The 25,723-nt window shown below is 34.4% G+C and overlaps 1 protein-coding gene and 2 long non-coding RNA genes across 6 annotated transcripts; 1 reads left to right on the top strand and 2 right to left on the bottom strand.

The window, feature by feature from the left end:
- Positions 1–11,638: 11,638 nt before the first annotated feature.
- On the bottom strand, positions 11,639–14,187 carry LOC143629538 (uncharacterized). Of its 4 annotated transcripts, none has more exons than XR_013152970.1 (4): positions 12,975–14,187; positions 12,768–12,888; positions 12,042–12,163; positions 11,639–11,884 (listed from the first exon to the last, which is right to left on the bottom strand). It is a non-coding gene; the product is annotated as an uncharacterized LOC143629538 (long non-coding RNA). The 4 variants fall into 4 exon arrangements; XR_013152971.1 differs by having other exon boundaries at positions 12,838–12,888; XR_013152969.1 differs by having other exon boundaries at positions 12,768–14,187.
- Positions 14,188–15,098: 911 nt separating this feature from the next.
- LOC143629532 (protein FAR1-RELATED SEQUENCE 5-like) lies at positions 15,099–16,305 on the bottom strand. Its single transcript, XM_077098776.1, has 3 exons — positions 15,722–16,305; positions 15,381–15,639; positions 15,099–15,293 (listed from the first exon to the last, which is right to left on the bottom strand). Exons 1-3 carry the CDS (start codon positions 16,303–16,305, stop codon positions 15,099–15,101), a joined length of 1,038 nt encoding a protein of 345 aa, XP_076954891.1.
- A 2,293-nt stretch (positions 16,306–18,598) lies between these two features.
- Positions 18,599–25,485, top strand: LOC143629546 (uncharacterized). Its single transcript, XR_013152974.1, has 3 exons — positions 18,599–18,622; positions 18,720–18,863; positions 25,304–25,485. It is a non-coding gene; the product is annotated as an uncharacterized LOC143629546 (long non-coding RNA).
- The last annotated feature ends 238 nt before the right edge of the window (positions 25,486–25,723 follow it).

Below are 25,723 nucleotides of genomic sequence, written 5' to 3'. Positions count from 1 at the left end.
AAATAAGAACCATGTGGATGAGGTCAAAAACTCGTCTAAAGGTACATATGTATTGTGTCATAAAAAGTGTATTGTGTCATAATATACTGATTGAGTCATATATTAACTGGATTTCAGAAAGCATGAGTTTTGAAGATGGAAAGAATAAAACTGAAGACATGGCTACTGAGAAAACAAAGTCAATATCAAAAATGTATATTAGGTCAAAAGAAAAGGTTGTAGCACACATTGTTGAAGAAGCGGAAATGCAAAAAGAGAAAATTGTGGATGAGGTTAAACAATCGGGTCAAGGTACGTACGTATATATTGTGTCATAAAGTCTGTTGTGTCATAATCTATTGTGTATATTTTGATTGTGTCATATTTTAACTTGTTAAAGGCATGAGGAGTTTTGAAGCTAGAAGGAAAAAAGAAGGAAGACATGGTTGAGAAAGGGGAAACGCAGAAAAAGAAAAATGTGGATGAGATTAAACAATCGGGTCAAGGTACGTACGTATATATTGTGTCATAAAGTCTGTTGTGTGATGACCGTCGTTTGAGTCATGCAAAAACCTAATTAACCTAAGTAGCTAGGATAAGTAAGGTATCGTATCCACCAGGAGTATGTGGTCAATGTAATCGTGTAAACAATTTCTAAGATTATGAAGTATGACTGGTAGTGCTGATCACACAAGCAAATAAGTTGGTTATAATAATGATTAAGAAAACTAACGAATTCAAGCAATTAACAAATAAGACTCATCTCCGGTGTTCAAGAATGTAATTTAACAGTTTCTCATGCAACCTAACTGATTAATTATCACAGACTGACTAAAGACTGGTTAACAAGTTAAACCTTAGGCACCAACAATCGCTAACACACGGCACTGGTTATCAAACGGTCACTGCCAGTGTGACTCAACTAAGGGCAATTGTGTGCTTCGTTGTATTCAAACTAGTCAAACAACCCTATGAGCAATTACTATAGCAACTAGCAAACCAATCGTTCTGATCAACGTAAACCTAAGCCGATTGAGTGCATAGCAATACTAGATATCAATACTCATAGATCAATCAACAATAATTACAAACAGTATGTTCTTGGTTACATTACAAACTGAATAAAATACAAACTTTACATACCAGGAATGAATCTGAGAGGAATAGCCGAGCATCGTCATCGATAGATCTTCAATTATGATGAGGATGGCCATTAGGATTGATCAAGAGATGATTGGTAGCCCTGGAATTCACCCAAAATTGTCAAACAGTTGCTGCAAGTCGTCCATCCTGATTAGGGTTCGTCAAATAGAAGATATAGGTCAAAACCTGATTTTTACCGTTTTTTATGTCCATAGCGATACGCGATTGCCATAACCTCATGCCATCGCATATCGAGACCTAAGAAACCTCATATTTGGATTCCTCTCATCGAGAAACCCAAAATTCATATATTATGGGTCCCGTAACTCATTTTCTAACCCAGGATATGCTCGTTTTACTTCATGGTCGCGTATTGTCAACCCATCTTGTTCAGTTTTAGCATCGGCTTATGATTTCTCATCCATACTCTTACCGAATCCTTGTAGCACTTCCCAAGACATCAAATCATGTTTCAGTCTTCCCGAGATATCATTCCATGCTCGTACAGGTCTCCCATTTAGCATCTTTAACGATCAATGAACTGAAATACAAAAGCACGTATGAAGTACCAAAGTTCTAACAGTATACTCAATAAAACTACATAATACACTAATATATATATACAAAATACCCAACCATCACATCCCCACACTTATCTTTTGCTTGCCCTCAAGCAAACTCTAAAGTAAACATTAACCTCCATTTTAGGTATGTGAATTATCGACATTAATACTAGTAAGGTTTAAAGTCATACCCAGTTTCCCAGACTGACACTTTCTAGATTGACATCCCACAAATAAGGTTAAATGATACTATAAAAACAATAAAGCCGCCCAGACGAGTGTACTTTGTTTCTGGTTAAGGCATACATGTTCATACCCCTCACACTATCAACACTCCTCTCGGATTAATATATAGACTAGCAAAAGATGTGCCAGTATATGTCTCTGCCCTCAAATACCAAGTATGAGTTACAACTTAATAAGCTTGCAGGCCAGTCTTATCTCCACCCACTACCCACTGGTTGCATAAGGACTCGGACTAAGGTTTTGCTGAGGCTTAGGTTGGGTGCGGAATATGCATATTTAGTGACTAAGGTGGATGAAACCTCAGTTTACAAATACACAAACAACTAATCAAAAATAAACAGACTGCTAATTACATAACTGAATAAGAACTGACTTTCTTTTTGGCTTTTTGCTGAATTTTCAATTTTTTTTATTTTTTTGTGCTTTTTTTTTGTTTTTTTTTTTGAATTGATAAACAATACACTGAAACAAATATATACAACTCTGACATTCACATATTTACAACTCAACTGAGACATACGTACATTGTGTACTATGCTCAACAACTGACTATAAACAACTCGATAACTAACTGGATTTCATCACACAGGGTTAAAATAAAATGAAGGCCAAGGCTGAAATGGTGTGTAATGTTCATTTTAGTAAATGAAAAGGATTATGGTCCAAATGAGATCTTAGGGGGATAATGTCGGGTAAGGAAATTTATTTCGTGGGGGAAAAGTGTATATAAGGGTTTTCTAAAGTCCTAATCTCCATATAGGTGATGGTATTAAGATCTCGATAAGCATGTGACAAGCAAGTTCTAACTCTGTAAAACATACTGTTTTCCCTCAATCAATGGTGTAAGACATGTTTTATATCTATTATATAATATGTGTATTAAGTATAGGAGGCATCTCACAATATGTCTGGAATAATGGGCTACCGATATGAAACATGTATACTCGTTTCCTTGACTCATTATCCCCGCTTAAACGACCCCATTTTCAACTTCTCTTTTTTGAAAACATTTGTGAGTAAGACTATCGAGAAGCTGAAAAACCAACCATGACCAGAAACCTATAACTTGGCATTAATGACAACAATTAACAGTTAACAACTTTGGTTTCCGAACACTCTTCGAGGTAATGTCGGGCTAAAATTTGAAAATTTCCCCCATCCCCACACTTGAAGTTTACATTGTCCTCAATGTTAAAAAAAATTTAAACAATTAATGAACATTTGAGGGACGAGGTTGAAATTGACTGTTTAACAATTTAAAAAGGGGCTCTAATGTGATGGTTCTACTAGCAATTATACAATTACACTTTTAACATTCAAACTAATATAAAAAATAGATTATGAAACTGAAATCACCTGATATCATTGACAATAGAATGAACCAATCGGCTCGCGAACTCTCATAAACACTCGTACACACTCGTCTCAACCAATTACCAAAACTGACAACCAAACCTGCAACATCTCGAGACGTATAGAAGCAAGTTTCTCACAAGTGTAAGACATAGGTCTTTTAAGAGTTATAAAAATGATTTTATGTTAATTTTATTAAAAAAATTACCGAGCCGAATTAATTCTTTTCATAATAAATTTTGTTAAACAAGTTAAAAACGTTAAAAGACCTAACTCACTTTCGTAGAAATCATGATTGCATTTTGCGTATGCAACAACCCCTTTAACCCCACCCCCACCCCCACCCCCACCCCCACCCCCCCCCCCCCCGGTAGCCCGGGTGGACGAGTGAGGTCTCGTGAGGGTTTATAGTGAACTACACCCATAAAGTTCCAAATACAACAAAATATACATGTACCTGGATTAACCATAGCAAAATGAACATAAAAGCACTCTGGGTAGCTTAACTGAAACCTCGTTTTCATGGAAACAAAACTTTACCAAACACATCAAAATCCCAACTTTTCTCGTGCGATATCCCCACACTTAGCTTTGCTATGATGGTACGCTTAAAATACAATTAGTAAGATAAAAACTAAAACAAAATGCAAACTAAAAGTATACAAAATGTACAATTACCACCCTTTTGAAACTTGTATGGCATTCAAGGTGGGCATCCGGCCCGCTCCCGTGCAACATTCTCATTATAAGCACGCTCTTCTTCAATCATTTGTTGCCGGTCTTCCGATAGGCCAGGATCTGGCCCAAACATCCTCAATCTCCACTCTCGATCATTTTGGTTGGGTGGATGTCTCACTTTCTTCTTCCTTGGTCGGTTACCTTTCTCTTCCACCTTCTCACTCTGTTGTTTCTCAAATCCCTTCTTATCTATCCTTTCAATCACAAAACATTTCTCTTTTGTGTGATCCTTGTCCAAGGATACACACTTTCAACAAGAAGGTTAGTAGCATTTTCAAAAAATAATAACCGTTTATCACGGTCTCCACACTTGATTCCCAAAACCCCCCTTAGCACAATCAATCACCGCATGTGCTGTGGCAAGGAATGGCCTACCCAATATGACTTGTGGTTGTGTATTATTCACACGTTTAGCATAGTCAAGTACAAGAAAGTCAACTGGGTAGAAAAATTCCTCCACCTGAACCATTACATTAGTCACCATGCCCCGAGGAAATGTATGATTTTGGTCCGCCAACACCACGATGGTGTTTACCCTTTCTAACGGGCCAAATTCATAATGATCATATAAACTACCGGGCATGACACTAACACATGCTCCAAGATCTAGAAGTGCTTGATCAGTTTTAAATTTCCCAATTTGAATTGATAAAAGCGGCACTCCCGAGTCTTGGAGTTTAATTGAGGTGGTATTATTCTCCACCTCCTCATCTCTAATGTAATGTTGGTCAATTTACCATTTAAACATTTTTCACATGTGCAATTTTCACAAGAAGACGTTTCATATGTTTTTGGTTCTGATTCATTTTGGAAAATTGATTCATTTTGACCGACACAATCACTCTCATCACTAACATCTTCCACCACCCCCTCAACAAACTGTGGTGATGAATCAACTTCAACACCAGAAATTTCAAAATGAGGCAAAAGACTTACAACATTGATGTGCACATTGTTTCCCTTCTTGGAGCTTGAGTTGTAGTGGTTTGGGTTGACTGTGGTGTCGCTCGGGAGTTGGACCTCAATCTTTTGCAACTTTGCCATATCTGCTGTGAGCTGACCAATCTGTATTGACATTGCATCTACCGATTTATCATGTAGCACTGTTTCTTCGTTTCAGCCTTATGATCTGTCATAATCTTCATCAATGCATCCAACTTTTAGTGCACCGACTCATCTGCATTTCCCGAGGACCCCCATTATTGGTCCTGATTACCAGATGAATTTCCACCCCGGTTACCTTCTCTGTTATACCCGCGATTCTGATCATAGAAAACCTTGCTGACCACCTTGGCGGTAATTTCCCTGCATCAGGCACTTCTAGATCCTGTATCAAAAGTTCGGGTGATTCCTTGGGCCCGGGTGATAGATGTTTGAGTTAAACCCTTCGCCGTTGGAATCCCCGTAAGCATAGTTAACCCCTTCGGAATCCTCATCATCATAATCATACTCGGGGAAATTTTCTGCTTTATGCCCGAGTTCACCACATTCTTCACATACCGGGAATTTTACTCCAACTTTTCCAACCTCTTTCTTTTTCCCTTTTCTGTACCCATCCAGCTCACGTTCCAATTCGGCTATCCGTTCAGATTAACTCATGACTGACTTTACTGCTCTAGAAGAAGTCTGGTATCTTCGTCTTTCTGCTGATGTCTCTGCTTTAGAGTCTTCACACATAAACTCTAGAAAATCCCAGTCATCTTCCTCGGGTTGGTTCAACAGTTGACCATTACATGAAGCTTTTAAATGTTTTCTATCCTCGTAGGTCAACCCGTCAACAAAACACTTCACCAATTCCCACAATTCAATTTGATGGTAAGGGCATTTTCTAATCATCTCTTTAAATCTGGTGAATGCTTCATGAAACAGTTCGCCCAATAACTGTGAAAAATGACGAATCTCAATTCGGGCCTCGTTTGTCTTCGATTGTGAATAATACTCGTTTAGGAAAACCTGTTGCATCTCTGCCCAGTTTCTGATACAATACATCGGTAACGAGTTAAACCAATGTTTTGCTTTGTCTTTCAATGAGAACTGGAATAACCGTAACCGAACCTCATCTTGATCAAATGTATCATCGCCAATCGACCCGCAAATAGCCGAAAAATCAGACAAGTGTGAATACAGGTCCTCAGAAGCCATCCCGTGAAAATGTGGCACGATGTTAATGTAAGACGGCTGGGACTTAAATGTCTGGTGTCCCGGTATTTGTACTTGTGGGACAATCGGGGATGCTCCATCTGATATAGCCGGTCTGAACCGGCTGTTAACACCCTGAACTGGGGCTACATAATATCTCCTTCACGCTGGATTAACCAAACCACTTCTGTTGACCTGAATTCTCTGACCTCTGTCAAACCTTTCTGCCCGATTAACTCTGTTTCGCCCCATACCGTTTCTTCCCCCGTTTCTGTTAACCGCATCACCTCGTCTCTAATTTACCGGTTCTTCCACTACTTCATCCCAATTTTCATCACCCTTGTTACACATCTCAAAACCTTCATTCTGCCTTCACCAATTTACCTCTTCATTACCCTTAAAACCTTGACCCGCATCATTCTCTGCCCCTTCTTCTTCATCTTCTGCATTCATACCGGGGTGATCATCATCAAGATTAATCCGAACTCTGCGTCTCGGAGTGTTATGTGGTACTGATGGTTTGGCTCGATCGGCGTCCTAGTTTCGGTTTTGGGTTCTAGAAAAACGAGCTGAGTTATTCGGGTTGTTTTGCTGGTTGGTGTTTAATGGTGTAAATTGGTTGTTGTCGGGTTGGTCATTGTTATCTGGGTGAAAGGCATTGTTTTCTGGGAGTTGGTTCGGGTCTTGGTTCAGGTTTTCATTCTAGTTCCGGTTTCAATTTTGACCTTCCATTTCTGAATTTATATTCTGAACTCGGTTCTACCGGGCTAATATTTCAATTTCGGGCTCGAAAACAAGCGGTGTATGTCTGCCCGAGTGTCGGGTGTGCATAAACCTGTTACCTGCACAAACAACACACCCCGCGTAGAATGGAAAAATAAAATTTAAACTAAAAACTAAAAGCTAAAAATTAAAACTAAAATAAAATAAAATAAAATAAACAAAAAAAATCAAATAACACGAAAAACACTAAGCGCACTAACTTCCCGGCAACGGCGCCATTTTGATGACCGTCGTTTGAGTCATTCAAAAACCTAATTAAACTACCTAGATAGGATAAGTAAGGTATCGTATCCACCAAGATTATGTGGTCTATGTGATTCGTGTAAACAACTTTAATAATATGAAGTAACAGATTTAGTGCTGATCACACAAGCAATGGTTGAATTTAGAGTTAAGCAAGCAAACAAGTAACAAGTTTTAATCAATTAAAAAAGCAAATCACACCCGGGAATTCAAGTAAAGTAATCTCATGCAACCTAACAGATTAATTATTACTAATTAACTATAGGCTGATCAATCAGACAAAACCTTAGACATCAACAATCACTTTACACACGGCACTGGTTATCGAACAGTCCTTGCCAGTGTGACTCAGTTAAGGGCAATCATATGTTTTTCGTATTCAATCTAATCAAACAATCATATGATCAATTATCTAGCAACTGGTAACAAGTCGTTCAGACCAACGTAAACCTAAACCGATTGAACACACATAAATACCAAACATCAATAATCATATATTAATCATCAATAATTATACAAAAGTGTTCTTAGTCACATGAGAAAAACTCTAAAAGTTACGAACTATACATCCTGGGTGAGATTCTAGGAGATTAGCCGAGCCGCGACATCGCTAGATCTTCGATATGAATGATATGGAACATGTATATGGTCTTGGCACGAGCTACAATGGTGAAATCGCCTCTTGAACTGCTGGAAATCGCCTCCTTTGCTAAAAAACGAGTTAGGGTTGTTTATGATGAAAAATAAGATTTAAACCCTAACATCCCGTTTGCACACCCCATCGCGGTACGCGATGGGGGCTTCAATGGTCTATCGCGTATCGCGATGGACCCCCTTTGGTCAACCTTTCATTTAAAACCCATCGCGCCACACGATGGGTCTTCAGCCATGCCCATCCCGTAGCGCGATGGGACATGCCACCAGCAAACTTTGTTTGTGTGTCTCGTTTTCCGTGTTGGACATCCCGGGTCTTCAATACATGCATCAACAGGTCCAAATTAAGTAGTTTAACGCTTGTGACCTGGAATTCAATAATACAGGTATGAAGTATCGAAGTTCCTAAAATAAACAATTAAAACTAAGAAATAAATGAACTAAACAATATACAAATTAACCAACCATCATTGTGTCATAACCAATTGTGTTATATTTTGATTGTGTCATATTTTAACTTGTTAAAGGCATGATGAGTATTGAATCTGGAAAGAAAAAGAAGGAAGACATGGTTGAGAAAGAAGAAACACAGAAAAAGAAAAATGTGGATGAGGTTAAACAATTGGGTCATGGTACGTACGCATATATTGTGAAGTCTATTGTGTTATATTTTGATTGTGTCATATTTTAACTTGTTAAAGGCCTTATGAGTATTGAAGCTGGAAAGAAAAAGAAGGAAGACATGGTTGAGAAAGGGGAAACATAGAAAAAGAAAAATGTGGATGAGTTAAACAATCGGGTAAAGGTACGCACGCATATATTGTGTCATAAAGTCTGTTGTGTCATAATCTATTGTGTGGCGCGATGGGTATTTAAATAATAAAGTTTTGATTGTGTCATATTTTAACTTGTTAAAGGCATGATGAGTATTGAAGCTGAAAAGAAAAGGAAGGAAGACATGGTTAAGAAAGGGGAAACACAGAAAAAGAAAAATGTGGATGAGGTTAAACAATCGGGTCATGGTACGTACGTATATATTGTTTCATAAAGTCTGTTGTGTCATAATCTACTATGTTATATTTTTATTGTGTCATATTTTAACTTGTTAAAGGCATGATGAGTATTGAAGCTGGAAAGAAAAAGAAGGAAGACATGGTTGAGAAAGGGGAAGCATAGAAAAAGAAAAATGTGGATGAGGTTAAACAATCGGGTCAAGGTACGTACGCATATATTGTGTCATAAAGTCTGTTGTGTCATAATCTATTGTGTTATATTTTGATTGTGTCATATTTTAACTAGATGAAGGTGTTGAACAAGTAGTTGATGCTGATAAAACAATAAAGAATTTACCAATCCTTCAAATAGAAGCAAATGACTACATCACACCAGTTAAAAATGTTATTATTGCCGAACCAATTTCAAGTGTAAAACCGCAACATAATGAGGAACATGGGCAACAACAGAATGATGAATAGGGCCAAAAAAGACCTACAAGAAATAGGAATTTAGCTGAAGCCCTGTGTTCTCCTTTCGTTCGAAGACAAGTTGTAATGACAGATAAAAGGACACAATCTGAGAATAATGTTTCATCCTACTTATTTACAGGGACTGGAGACATTTGGTACAACACCTTTTAAAACTTACTACAAATGTTAACACAATGATCTTTATATAGTTACTTAATTAATTGCTATCCGTTTTTTTTTTCAGGGATTTTATATTCTTGATTAAAGATGTTATATCATTGCCAAGAGTTGAAATGGAAAGCTTGATGCCAGGAGTTGAAATACATGCCGATGTTATAAATGCGTGGTTACATATTTTAAACGATGGAGAGAAGACAAGGGGAAAGGCATTTGTACATCGTCTGTTTTGCAATATCCCAATGATTGTAAGTACATTGTGTCATTGTGTCATTGTGCCATTTTGGGTCGTATTATATGTTTTGTGTAATATTTAGATATTTTTCCTTATCTAATACGATTGTATACAGTTTGACTTTGATGAAGATGAGAGGAACAGATCTGATCAATTCCGGAATAAAATGACTGAACTTTTAAGGAAAGAAAAGATGGAAACTATTGAAGACATTGATATTGTATTTGTACCAATTATTCAGGCACACCACTTTTATGTCATATGCTTCAACCTAAAAGACATAAGGATTGTTCTCATTGACAACATTGCATCAACTTTAAGCTGTGAAGAGAAATACAATGGTTACGAAAAAAACAGTAAGTATACAAAATCGATCGTATTTCACGCCTATCTTTTTTTTGTTTTCAGAAAACACAAACTATTTTTTTGTTTTTTTCAGAAACAAGCTTTTGAAGCTTACCTTGATCATATATCATATCCGAAGGCAATCCTTATGAAAGCTACAAAAATTGAGGAATTGCAAATGCCATGGAAAACCTCAACCAATTATATTGATTCTGGAATTTTTTTAATGAGGCATATGGATATAAGGGTGAAGAAGCGAAGGATAGTGCTTGCGGATTTTTGAAAGAGGAAACCAAAAAAGCAAGAGGCGCAAATCATAGATTTACGCAGGAAGTACGCCGCTAAGATTGCTTTGCATGACATAAATGAGAACAAAAACTTTGTTATAGAAAGAGTTAAACTTTATATGGAAAAATCAGCAGCAGACAGAAAAAAGCTACAAAGTAAGGCGAAAAAGAGAGTATTAAAGAGGTTGGCTAGAGAAGTAGATTGAAGGCAAAATGTATTGTTGGTATGTGTTTTGGTTTTTTAAAATTTTATAGTTTATTACAAGATTTGGAATGTATTTTGGTTCGTCTCAAATATTATATGAAACATGCATTGTATAATCTTATTTGTTAATTTTAATATTACTATGTTTATGGCACAATGACCATGCAAAAAATTGTTTAGTTTGAATGGTTTATGACAGCTGAAGTATAAAAACTGAATTATAAAAGCTAGAAATATGACACAATGACCATTATTACACAATAAAACTTCTGAACTGGTTGTTGCTTCTTTCTCTTTAATGCTTAACATTTAGACCAAAAACATTCTCGTATGACACAATGACCATTATAACACAATATATAAAATATCACACAATGACCATTATAACACAATAAAAGCTAAAGTAAGCCACTCAATTTAGACCAAAAAATTCCAATATGACACAATGAGAATTAGACACAATGATCACCATTACACAATAAACTAAAGTAAAAATTTATTGAGACTTTGAATCTTGCAAACAAGAAACTCATGAACTGGTTGTTGCTTCTTTCTCTTTAATGCTTTGTAAATATAACTTGCAAGTGCGTATATTATGACCACACCTTTGCAGAAACCACATCCCCTTTGTTTGTCCCCAGCTTTACTAATTACTATCTCACGAGCTGACTTGAAACGTTTATGACTCCCACAACCTTTTGTTCTTGTTCCAACATGATTTCTGATTGTAACACTACATGGTTCTCTCATTCCAGTCATTTCTGCAAATCTATCTCTCCTGCTAGGGGGTCGGGCAACAACTTGAGCCTCATCAGCCTTAGACATGTAATCTTTGACATAATGTCTAAAAATACACAATTGTTCACTACTAGAAAAATGGCCTTTAATGACGCGCATTGCATGCTATTAAAGGGGTACATGACACGTATATCCGTGTCAAGGAAGACCCTGTCAAGAAAAGTTCATGACACATATTTGTCTGTCATCTTTTTATGACATGCATTTGAGTGTCATGGCTTTAGGGTTACATGCTTTTAGGGTTAAAAAAATATATTATTTATAGAATTATTAATTTTCCTATCAAATGACAATTCTCATAATACAAAAACATATTCATATGCAGAAAAATAATGCATTTCATACAATATTTAATGAAATACTAATATTTCATACGACATTCAAAGTTAACTAATTTTAACAAAAAAAAAAAAGAAACAAACGGTGCCACAAAAGTCGACCAATCTTCACTAATTTTCTTCAATCCCGGTAGTCTTCACTTTCATACTTCTTTTGTAATATGTTCATTTGCCAGAACAAGAAATGCATACCTGAAAACAATGAACTCCATTTAAAAAATTGAGATAAGAATCTAAAGACTTAGACAAGAGAATTTGACATAATGCTACAATTTTTGGAGTCAAAACGTATATACTTATTACTATCTTAGGCTACAAAATGCTAAATTTAACGATATAAACCATATACCTTGAATTGTAGCAGAATCTCCCCTAAAACAAATAATTTTTCCAACAAGGTTGTCATGTCCAACACGAACAAGTTCACACAGAGTACCCAACACCTGTCATTCATTAAAACAAGCCTGATACCTGCCATATTTAAAATACAAAAAGTGTTAAGTTCTTTGTCGTATTCATCAAATGATAATCAATTTTGTTTTATTTTTGAGGATCCATTCAACATTTACCGCCTAAAGAAGAAGCATATGGTATAAAAGTATAAATGTAAGATGCACCCACTCCTCACCTTTTATTTTCTAAAAAGGATTGATATCTCTACTTGCTACATCTTTAGTTAAAGAAAACGAAATCGAAGAAACTTTTTAAATTGACACACCGGTTATATGTAGTGAAGCCTTTAAAGGTAAAGATATAAATCATTATAAAAAATACATAATCATAAATTACTTTCAAAATTTTCTTAATGTTCTGCAATACCAGAGGCATCTTCTCAGGTGATACTACAGATAAAACATATATCTATTTAATAAGTGAGTCAATACTGTAGGTTAAACAATAAAATTTAAAAAGTCAAAGTGCAATACCATTGTTAAAATGTCAACGAAAGACGGTTCAGCATGTCATCACTAGTAAGCAAAGATTTATCCAAACAGAATTTGAGGTTTTAAATATATAAATCACATAATGAAATTTCTATAGTTTTTAGTGAGATGAAAAAAATTGAAATATTCACCTCTAGAACAACCTTTTCTATTGCCTTTGAAATACATAGATATATACTTCTGAAATATATGCATACCCACATAGAAAGAGTGTTCCCATTCTTTATCCAAATAATGTCTATCCTTTAAGAACTGGAAAATTTAATCATGAACAGGAGTAAGAATTGTAAAAATGTACAAGCTAAAAAAATAACAATGAAGGGGAAAGCAAAACCAACCCTATCTTGAATTTTTGATGGCGTTTGTAGAAAATATCGTAATATATTTTAGCATCCTTTTCATACGCCTCTGCAAAAAATAGTTAAGGATATGAAACAAAAGACAAGGTTTAGGGAAATTAGATTTAGGACTGAAGTTAGTTATCGTTTAACAATTAAAATAGCTTTGATCTTGCAGCTTATAACATCCTCTGATTATGTACTCAAGGTAATTCTAGCTAACAAAGTTAACATCTAGAACCTAAAACCATAAACTAAAACTAGCAGACATGGCTACAAAGCAGCTTCAGTTTTTGAATTAGAAATCATCCTCTTAATCTATATTAAACAATTGCTCATTATCTTAAATCTATACTATGTGATTCTTCTCCAGTGTTTAAAAAAACTAAAACGTAAATCCATTTCGATTTTGATCTAATTTCAACTCCCAACCTTAAATTCCACCCTCTCAAGCCCTAGCTCACTTGCATCTAGCTTTTTTTTATTCCATCATCAGTTTCAACTCAATTTTAAGCTACACCAAGCTTCATCACCTCAACTTATCCAAAATCTAATTATAAAACTATTCAATCTTATAATTAAACCCAAGAAATTACTATGCACACTTTCGTTTTTTTTTCATTTTGTTGTGTTATGAACTATGATATGCAATATAGATAGCAGGTCTACAGTAGCAAGCTAAATCTGAAATGCCTAACATAAGGAGCTAGAATTAGGTAACAGGTTAACAAATGAAGCAGAATCAACAGAAAAGAGGATGAAATTCAAACCTGTTCTAGTTGCAAATTCAATGCCACTAGAGTCCGATTAGCAATCAATCCTAAGATGTTACTCAACACAATAGGAATCAATCGGCTCTGTTCCATTAGCAATCAGAACAAGAACCTGTAATTCGATCAAAAACGATTGAATCCAATTCCACAAGTAGCCAATTCGACATTGATATCCAATTGCTTTACCTTACCTGATGCAGAACACGGTCTGTAGCCGCTGCTCACCGACGATTTTGTTTATGAGTTTTGAATTCGTGATCAATGGAATCATTGCCCTATCTTCTTTGCCTCGATCTCTGCAGTGATTCAGTGAACCCTAATTTGTTATGTGATTTATTTTAGGGGTGCGAGATTATAAATTATAATTATAAAGTGACACTAAACATGACAAACCCAAAATAAATGTCATTATTCCTTATATTTGAATTAAAAGATGACATTCTTTTTATGATACACCTATTTACTCGTCATAAAATCAGTGTATATCATAAATCGCGTGTCATTAGAGGTCTATTTTCTAGTAGTGGTTCTTTGTTACTAACCAATTTATTTATATTATACTCGTGAGCAAACCTAAGTTGACGAAGAACAGCTTCAACATCTGCATGATTTTCCCTAAACTCTTCGGGCCTAAAAGAAGAAAGTGACGTATTTGAAATATCTTCCTTTCTCCATCGCCTAACAATATACTTCTTCGGGAATTCAGTTATGAAACTAATTCTAAGAACATAAAAAATATGTCTACATAGTAATCCAAACAATTCAAATCTTCTATAACTGCATGATATTGTTTGATCTGCACCTCGATACATAACCTACACAAAAAGAACACAAACAAAAAGGATTAACGGAAATACACAATTCTTACACAAAGCAAAAAAGAAAAAGATATAATAACACAGTGAATAACATTAAATATTACACAATGAAAAGCAAATATAAGAAAAAACAAAAAACAAAAAAAGAAACATGAACTGAAACCTCAAAAAATGTAGAGCATGGCTGCTTCAAATCCTCAATTTCAAACTTCAAAAAATCACCAACAGGTTGTCTAGTAACAGAAGCACAACTATGAATACCATCCTTTATCTCCAGTTGTTGATAAAAAAATCGTCCGTGTAAAAATTTTTGCAGCTTGACTCTTAAGAACGAACGTTGGATTTATAAATCCAGGCGTGGTGTATCGAGAGTGGTGATAATTTCCTCTATGCTCATACCATTGAGACTCAACTGCCGCTTCAAAGTGACTAAAAAACTCAACTAATGTTGACCTTGGATTACAAAACTAGTTAAAAAAATGGTTCTCACTTTCTGATCTTGACGTGGTACGCATAAGTCCAGAAAAATTCTCTTATAGATAATACGCAGGTATCCAGTCTTTTCTAATCTTATAAAGATAAGCCAACCACTCATGATCACTTAAGCCATATTCAGAAAGAATTGATGGCCATTTCTCTTCAAACTCATCCGTTGTAATAGAATCTGTCCACACAATCTGAGCTAATTTTTCTTTGAACTCATCAACATTAGGTGTCGCTGGCCCAACCTAAAAATATTTGAACATGAAAAAAGACACAATGCATAAATATGACATAATACAGAAACAGAGTAATGCATAAATATGACACAATACCTTACTAGTCACTTTCTCCCAAATATGCCACATACATATTCTATGTCGGCTATTTGGAAAAACATCCTGAATAGCCCTCTTCATAGCAGCATCTTGGTCAGTAACAACTACTTTAAGTGCAGAACCAAAGGCATGAGCATATACCCTCAATAACCACCTGTATGAGTCAGCAATTTCATATCCAAGAAGTGCAACACCAAGCGTAATATTCCTATTGTGGTTATCTATACCAGTGAAAGGGACAAACACCATATCATACCTAGAAAACAAAATCAAAAAGTTAAAAACAAAAAAATGACACAATCAAATGAAGAAAGACACAATGAAATTTTGAGTCTTACTTGTTTGATTGATAGGTCGCATCAAACCCCACAACATCACCAAAAACCAAGTAACTTTTCTTTGAATTTTCATCAGCCCAAAACAAACCACCTAAAGTCCCGTCTTCTTTAATAATGTAATTAAATGAAAAATTGGGACAATGCTTCTTTTTCTTCTCAAGATGTTTAATTACCATATCTGCATCGTATTCACTAATGTATTCACTTTGACGCGCCTTAAAATTCTTAAAGTCATTTTTTGTTGCACCTACCTGCTCATAACCACCATACAAACTCTTCAAAATATTAAACGCTCTAACAGGCCCTAGATTTACTTGAGACAACGCTTGAATAGCACTTTCTTTTACGTAATCTACCGTTCTCGCAGATGTTAAAAACTGAATATCATCTTTATGCACGAAACTGTGGTTATGCTCTTCTTCAAAAACATAAACCTCATATTTGTTTCTATCATTCAACTTAAACTTAATATGTGCACCGCATCCGGTTCTCTTCGATGGTTTCCTACGCTTTCTTTCACCATTAATTGCATCATGTAATACTATACTCACTTCCACTTTTAAACCCTTCCTTAGAACAAACATAATACTTCAATTTCAAAAGACCATGATTAGTGTATGCACTATTCTTTCTAACACTAAAACCATTAGCATGAGCATAGCTAACATAAAAGCCATAGGCGAGCTCAACAGAATCAAACACCATACCTATAACAGGTTTAAGTGGTTGACTCACAACAGGTTTGTAATATATTTTTCCAGACTTAGTGGATACAAAGTTCATTATAAACTCCAACATCTAAATCAATAAAACTCTGTTAAGTATACACAAATTTCAATATAAATATAACACAATGCTAACAAAAACTATTTTATCAGTAAGACATAATGATGTTACAAAAAGGCACAATACTTGTAAACGAAAATCAAATAATACAATATAAATCGATTTATCAAATTGAAGCAAAACATTAAATCGATTCAATACACTTTGAATCAAAAAATCGGATGAAATAAACTGAATCAATTAATTGAATAAAATAAATGGAGAAAAAATCGTACCAAATCCAGCATCGTTCATGACAGAATTTGTATCTGAATTCGTACCAAATCCTTCATCGTTCATAGCTTGAGTTCGTAATCTTCGATTTGATTTCACCGATCAAGATGTATAATTTGTTTAGATTTGTTGATCGATTCTTATTGATGGTCGATTGTCATGTATATTGTGTAAATTGATAAGGATCTAGGTTTAGAAAATAAACCAATAAAGTTCCAAATATACCAATCCTTCCTAAAATCAGGTTGATGGGAAGATTGCCATGTGTCATAATCCTATTCCTTCTCATCCTTCTCATTTTGTAATCCCTTTGTATTTTAACTTTACCCTTAAGTTTATTATTATAATAATTAATTAGGTTTAAGTAATCTTTAGACTTTATTACTATTTAATTAATAATTAGGGTTTAGCTTTTAGTTTAATATTATTTAGTTTAAAAACCCCCTTACACAATATTAATAAATAGTCGTGTCTTTTGTCGAGTCTAATTTGTTAGTTACGTAATTTAAAGAGTCTCGTGGGTTTGATTTTCAGACTTACTCAGCTGTACTAGAGCCGACCGATACACTTGCCGAGTAGTAGTTTAAGAGTCTAGAGTATTACTTAGTGTCTAGTTTTAGCGTATTTTTATTTGAATACTTTTAGCACATCAGTGAAACACAATGATGAGTAGAAAGATACAATGACGAACAAAAAAATGACAAGCAGAAAGACATAATGAATAACAAAAAGACACAATGACGTAATTTTTGTTTTACATTTTATCTATAATATAAGTACCAACTGAAAAACACAATAACCAGAACCTATAACACAATGCATAGAAACCCTTATTAAAAACATAATAACACAATGCATAAAAACCCACAAATTTTGTTTATATATAACAATATATACTCATATTAAAGATAAAAAACGCTTGTTATTATGGTGAAATTTTTTTAATAAAAATTGTCGTATGAAAAAATTATGAACTTTTAAAGATGATGGGGGAATTGATACGTGTCTTGCATGCGAAGAGAGAAAGTCAACAAATATGGTTCTTACTTTTATGTCCCTTTTCATGATATTTTTATCTTAAATTAATCACAACCATTCAAATATAAGATCAAAGAAATAGATTGTTTCTCACAATTCTCATTTATGGTCATTTATATTTTAAGTTTATCCCACAATTATATAGGTGTATAAAAAAAACAAGCACCATGATTCTGTTATCACCAATTCACTAAATGAGTAAATGTTTAAGAAGAGAAAATAAAATTTGAAAAAAAAACAATAACAAGAAAAAGGATTACATAAAAAGCTATAAAAAGAAAATAAAATTTGAACGCACATCGCATGCCTTAGTTGATTTGAGTCTATAGATCCATACAAAAATTAGCTGATTTGAGCCTTGAGTATGGGGTTTTGTAGGTGGACACTTGAGCTAAAATAAGAATACTAGGGCGATAACCAGACTACGAATAAAATATGGGTTAGACGTCAATGGACGGTGGGCCATTGTCCACCCACGTTAAGCCTTGTGCCTACCTATGGTTAGATCGGCCACATCTCTCAATTGTTGTATCTTAAAACACTTTTTTACTTTGAAATGAAATAGTGCCCAATGAAGTCTATAACTAGCTAGCAAACTCAAGTTGGGGGTGTTTACGGTCGGGTTTTAACAGTTTTTAAGTCAAACTGTTAGTAACGGTTTTTGATTATTGAAAACGAAACCGACCCATTAAAAAAGGAAACCTAACCATTAGTATACCGTGGAGCTGCAATCAAGTGTTGGGTTAGTGACGTGAGTCGAGTTTGGAGTTATTCGAAGCTGAGTAGATCCGATCAACGATGCGTGTAAGTTGTTTGAGTAGATCTAGGGTTAATCTAATCGGATCGCAGTTGGTAGGTCTAAATAATAATAATAATAATAATAACAATAATATTGTTGCAGATGATACTGGAAGTTGAGGCACCGAGTCCGGTGAGATACTTGATCGGATCAGCAATCATGATGCTTGGAGTCGTTCTGCCTCTGGGTTACATGATGTTCCGCAACAAACGAGTTCCATCTTCTTCTCCTAAGCATCATACGTAGGTATGCTACTATGCCTTCATTCTTAGTTTAGCATTAGGGTTTAGATTGTCATACTCAAAATAAAAAATTACTTATGGTTTGTCTTTTAACTTTTCGATTCGAATTAGATTATCAAGTTAATTAATTAATTCATGTGAGGGATGCGTTTGATTAAGAAAACCATAGTTTGACCTCATTTTGGGCCGAAAAAGACAAAGTTCATGTGTTTAAGTTGCATTTGGTTATCAACAGACTGAAAAGCTCTAATTGGACCAAGGTATGGTATGAATTAGAGGTGTTCATTGGCCGGCTCGGTTATAAACCATTCAGTTTCAGTTTTGCAATTTGGGGTTGAACATTTTGGGCGTTGGCCAAAATAATGATTTTAGGCCTAAATATGTTTTTGTTAGATAATATTTTATTTGATTATTATAAATTAAATTTGAGCTAAAATATTTGGAATAAGCTATATATTAAGGGGGGTGTTTGGGATTGCTTATTTAGGCTCCTTTTGAACTTATTAACTTTTTTGTACTTTTCAAAAAAGTTAATAAGTTCATAAGGTGTTTGGGCAAGTCAAGATATTGTGAGTTATAAGTTAATAATTCAGGATATTGTGACTAATTATCTGTTGACAAAAAGTCCTTTTGCAGTTAAATAAGGAATCCCAAACACCCCCTAAATTATTACAAAATTACTTAAAAGTTAGAAATAAAAAATGAAAATCTATAAGTTCGGTTGGTTTTTCTGTTTTAATTACCCCCAAAACTGAATCTGGATCGAAAATTCAGTATTTACAAAATATATAACCAAACCATTGGTTTTTATCTCGGCTCAGTTATTACACCCAAATTTAAAGAACTTATATTTTAAATAAAATATAATTATCAGAGTTTGGTCCCAGACAAAAGCATTTTAATTATGTCTGATCACAAGTTCCAAAATATATAAAGAAAAGACCATGTTAACCAAAGTTCACAAACAAGTTTCAAAATGATCAACTATTCATGTTTTATGGCCTAACAACCCCAAATCTAAAACATAACTTCCAAGAAATTGACCCGTAATTCCTTGTCCTGATCCGAGAACTTTAACACGAGCCATTTTACTACATAGCTTTACCTCTAACACTTTCACAAGACGTGAATACGCTTAAATACATTATTTCCTTGCATTATTTTCTTCACTTGTCCACCGGCCTTCTTCTCATCCGAGATCCTATCTTCTTTGTCCGAATCATGATCTCCTACTCCCACCCCAATTCCGAGCTAAGATATAAGTTTTCCCTATAGCATTACCACATCACATTAATGCCATTATTACTTGATTAACACATAAATATCTCTATTAATATCAAAACATTTAAGTTAACAAAAGATCCAACACCAAACCAATTTCAGCGTTAATTCTGTCTTTTGGTTTACTGCATTTTAACAGCACGTTCGATCCCAAACTTCACGTACCTGTTTCTAATGAACATGATTACAACCAATTGAAGTTAAAATCTAATGGAAATGAAAATCTTAGTTTGGTTCAAACATGAACTCATTACAGATGAAACCGAACAATCCATTTGCATTCAAACAAGTTTGAATTTAAACGTCATGTGATACTTTAACATAATCATTTATGCAATAACTTGGTTTTCTGACTTTTTAGTAATTGATTATCAACTCATATCGTATCGACTTTGTAACTCTTTACCCAATCTAATACCACAAAATTCACAAACGCAAATACTATTCACAATCATACAACTTGAAGTATTATTAACAACTAACGAGTCAAAATCCCATTTAAACTTACTGCTTTCAGTAATAATATCAAACTATCAACTTAAGGTCTTGAATAATCAATAAGCCATCATTGATGTATCAATAACTAAATTAATTGCATTGCATGTGTATAGGGTGTAAGATCCCCTTACACTTGTAACGAGTAAAAAAAGAAACACTCTCGCTTTATGCTTTTAAAATAATTGAATTACTTCTTAAAGTGGTCTAGACGACCCGTATCCATACTTTGAAACTATTCATAGCAAAATACTCTTTTCATGGGCCGAATTGACCGCTTCCACCATAAAAAAGTTATACTAATCAAAATACTCCAAAAACTCGGATTTTCAAATTACAAACAAGCTTATTTAAGATAATATGCCCCGCTACATAAAGGACTATGTGTAAGCTTAACTTACCTTTGCCCGTAGGAGCTTGATGACACCTTGTCGTTTAACGCACTGACTTCCAAGCTTCATCGTACCTAGCTTGTTAACAAGTCAACTTTCAAATGTTTAGAATACATAATGTGGATATTCAAAATCACTCAACACCAGTATTCGTTGGATTTCCAATAAACTTTGATTTACACCAAACGGGAGCAACAATATATTCATCAAGATTGCATGTTAAACCATCTTTAAGTCATTTATTAAATTGAACTGTTTGGATGATTATCTCATCGCCTATATAATAATTAAGTTCTAATAGGAAACCTCATACCACATAACATCTCTCTTACATTAAATTGGTTCTATCATAATTTTATCCAAACTAGATTAGCATCCATCGTTAAATTTACTTTATTTTCAGTGCTGCACTTTTTGTGCAACAACTATTGACCTTGATTTTTGACCTCCTTACAATCGTATTTAATCCATCATGTCAAAATATAAAACATAGTAGACTCAAGAGGGCTTTCTGTACATATAAATTATGTCTTTGTCGGAGCTATGCTTAATTTTATATAGTTTTTACAAAAATAGGACAGAATGCAAAAATCCACACAGCTCACTTTTATACAGCATTTATAGTCTTAAAAATTGTATTTTGGACCCATTTAACGAATGCGTTTTTCTTTATTCTATAATTATACCGAAACTAGAAACATAGAGCTTTTCTAGTGATATAAAATACGCCTCAAACAGACACATGGTTAATTTTATATGATTTTCTAAAGTCTGAATAAAATCCGATGAAAAGATACGAAAATCATGTTTCGGGTTCTTCCTATTTTGACCTAAATCTCCAAGTTCAGCCCTTCCTATAGTTAGAAGCTCTTATTAAACTCTTATTAAGGGTTAGGATCATCTAATCAATACAATGACTATATAGAAACGGATGGTAAAACACTACCCAAATGGTAAGTTATCATCTATAAACCATCGAAATTCCCAAATGCCCCAAATTTAACACATGAACCCTAATTCCATGATTCATCTATGTGAAAACCAAACAATCAAATTGACGAATTTAGCACAATATAAACTATAAATATGAAGTTTTTCAAACTACTTAACATCATACAATTTCCAACGTTGTCACAACAGAACATGTAAGCTTTGAAGTACAACAATGGAGTTTAGAGGAAGAAGATGACACTTACAATGTGTTTTTATTCACTCAAGTTTCGTTCTTGATGTCTTTTGGTGATGAAATCTCTTTATATGGCTTCAATTTTGACATCAAAATCGATTTTCCTTCTCTTGTTCTTCTCCTCGTGTTTCACCCACCAGATGACACACATACAACATACGTGGAAATCTCTGATGATTTCCACCTAATTTAGAACTTCCCCAACTGAGCCCTTTTAATTCTTCATTTCTTAAAACAACTTGTTTAACTAATTTATACCAACATATAATTAACCCACATAAGTTTGTCATCCTTTACTACTCAACTCTATTTGTTAGTACTATAGGTATCAAATGCGCTAGGCGCACTCAAGGCACATAGGCCTTGCATGGGGCCTAGGCACAAAGCGCAAAAAAAGCGGGGGCCCGAGAAAAAAAAGTGCACAGTGAAAAATAAATAAAAGATATATTTATGTATTCCAAAACTTGAATCACATAGTTCCAATGCCTAAAATTATCTAATATCAAAAGTTAAAACCCCAAAATTATCCAATACCAAAAGCTAAAGTTTAACAGCTTCAACAACCAACATAAATTCGGTAGTCACAAACTAATTGAAGTGAGCTCTACACATTTAGATTAATTCAAACTACTAATTATGCTCTGCAATTTCTAGAACAAATGGTAATATTCTAGACTAAAAAGCCCACCTTTAAATTTTAGTTTTAAAGTTTAAATCGTATAATGGAAATTTAGAAAACTAAAAGCAATCTAAGCTAAAAGAAACATGAGCATAATTATTAAATAATAACAAAATCACCTTAACATTCATCAACCAGAATTGTTGATAGTCATATAGGAGATTGGATTAAATGAAGTAAATTTGACTTTTTTAGGTAACTATGTTAATGAAAGATCAAAAGAAATCATAAAAAATATAAAAAAACGGAATTCTCTATTTAGAAGCGCTAAATCATCGCCTCGCCTAAAAATAGCGCCTAGACGCAGTAGGCGATCGTTTTTAATAACTATGGTTAGTACAGCACAACCCTATCTATAAAATCTTATAACGTTATATACGTATACATATATAAATTTTGGGGTGTTACACAATGCCTCAATTTTTGGTTTTTTGATTTCATGCGCACCCCTAGTAGTATGAATTGGGATATTGTAAGTGCGTACAAAGATTATCATAAAGTGTAAGGAAAGTGTGGATAATCATATACATACATGCTCATTTAGAGGGGCGTTTATTTTACAACCAATAATATGTTGATAACCGTCGGAATCTCATAATGCATTTGTAGTTTTGTATATAGCGCATCAAAGATATATAGTAGTAGGTAAAATGCATAATTTGGTTCTCATGGTTCTTAACATACTACTGGGCCTAAGGCGAACATGTATATATATATCATCATCATCTTACTCAGTATATCCCACCAATAGCAAAGCTATGGTAGGGTCTGAGGAGGGTAAGATGTAGACAGCCTTACATCTACCCTTTAGGAATAGAGAGGTTGCTTCCGGTGAGACCCCCGACTCGATAGTAGTTTTGTATCAAGCCTTGGGCATAAGGCACGTAACACTCAACCATCGGGACATCGCCTATTGGTGCATGTACCCTTGTCTCTCGGCTATCAACGCCACCACATGATGGCTGATTGACCTTCCGCCACTTTTAGCGTTATTTTCATGAGATTAGTAAAATAACGTTAAAATTAGTGCAATGCCCACCCGAGGGTTCACACACATATACATTATATGCGCGCACCGCAAACAGGTCGATATACACACACACACATGCATATGCATATTGAGGGCAAAAAACCTGATTCGAGTGGCATATATAAAACTTGTTAGCTTAATCTGCTTTATTGTGACAACCGGTTAGAAAAATGAGAAGATAATATAAACTGGTTATAGATAAAATGAGTTCTGTCAAGTAAATCTTAGAACCATAATAGCATGAGCTTTTTTTATGTCTTTTTTGACTTTTAGTTAATCTTGTGGTCAACTCAATTTCTCATGAATAGGTTGATTGCGATTCTGTTTTTCTAAAATAGGATTATGTAAAAACATTTTGGCTAAAAGGGTAACTAGTCTATCTATTTGGTCAAACAGTAATATATAGCCCTCCCAAATGATATTTGTTTAAAGTTCATTGGTGTAATTATTGCAATTACAAGAAACACATCAACTAATTATGAAAAAATGGACTAAAAAGTGTTTTTGGGTCAATCATGTTAACTTTGCAAATTGCAAGTCTTGACCTGTCACCCAACTTGCCCATCATGACACTCCATTAACGGCTACAATGTTTGGCATGCTAGATGTGTATTTGGCAGTATAGAGGACGCGACAAGTAGGCCAGTAAACAAACTGAACGTTTAGTGAACCGTTCGATGGGAAGTTTGTTTATTAAACAAATGGATACAGACAACATTTTTTATTTATTTGGTTAAATGAACGATCATGGATGCATGTGTCATTCATTCTTGTATAGTTGTATGTTTGTGATCTTTTGTATATTTGAATTCGTATTAGTTTGTTAATTTACATTCTTTTGTGTTCGTTAGTTTACGTTTCTTTAAGTTTGTTCGTTTATATTATTCATTTAAATTTCTAGGCCCTTATAGTATAGTGTAGTTTTATGAAATGAGATTATCATCCTTCAGAACTTAGCATAGTTTTATTAAATATATAGCTATGTTTATTCATTCATGTCTGTCTATGTTTGTTCAATCATGTTCGCTTATCCCCGTTCATTTATTTTAAGTTATGCCTTTTCATTTATGTTCATTTGCGTTTGTGGACTGTTCGCTTATACTTTAAAGAACAAACATAAACGTACCAGAACACACTCATTTTATTAACCAATAAATACAAAAAAGAAATCTCTGTTCTTTTAACTATTCGTGTTCGATCACTTTTTCAGTTAAAGTTAAACGGACAAACATGAACGTGCCCTGTTTGTGTTCGTTTGGTTCCTTTACAGGCTGGTAACAAGTTTGACAGGCTTTTTATGTGCTTGAACATATCAGTGTTGCATTTTTAAGGTTAAGTTTGAATATTTGAATCTAAAATGAGAATGTGTTTGTTGTAACAGGAACAAAGTTATGATATAGGGAAACTAAGGCTCGGAATGCATAGCTGCTTTGTAGTTTTGACATTAAGAAGAGTGAGACTTTGTGCTAATAGCGAGTATGCAAACACCGCGAGTGTAAATGCTTTACTTTCAAAATTTGATTTATGATATTTGGAAGTCGAGCTCAACTTTAGATATGGCATACTCTTTGGGTGCTTTAATCGAACATGAAAATCTAGTTTATTGTCTCTTATTTTATGCAAATTTGGGTCCTCTTATCAGCAAATTACATCAAACATACATACGCTTTCAACAATATTATTCAAGCTAAAAATTTTCACATACTTCTGCATTCCTGTGATCTCTGATCCCCAACAGGCTTTGATACTTTTCCAACATAAACTGATATCTAATACTGGAACTGGTTGAATAATTATCAAA

This window comes from Bidens hawaiensis, unplaced genomic scaffold (assembly GCF_021521415.1).
Source record: "Bidens hawaiensis isolate Kalapana, Puna unplaced genomic scaffold, B.hawaiensis_p1.1 tig00005272_1, whole genome shotgun sequence".
NCBI lineage: Eukaryota > Viridiplantae > Streptophyta > Magnoliopsida > Asterales > Asteraceae > Bidens > Bidens hawaiensis.
Note: the sequence above shows the minus strand (reverse complement) of the source record. Positions and strands in the feature narration are given on the sequence as shown.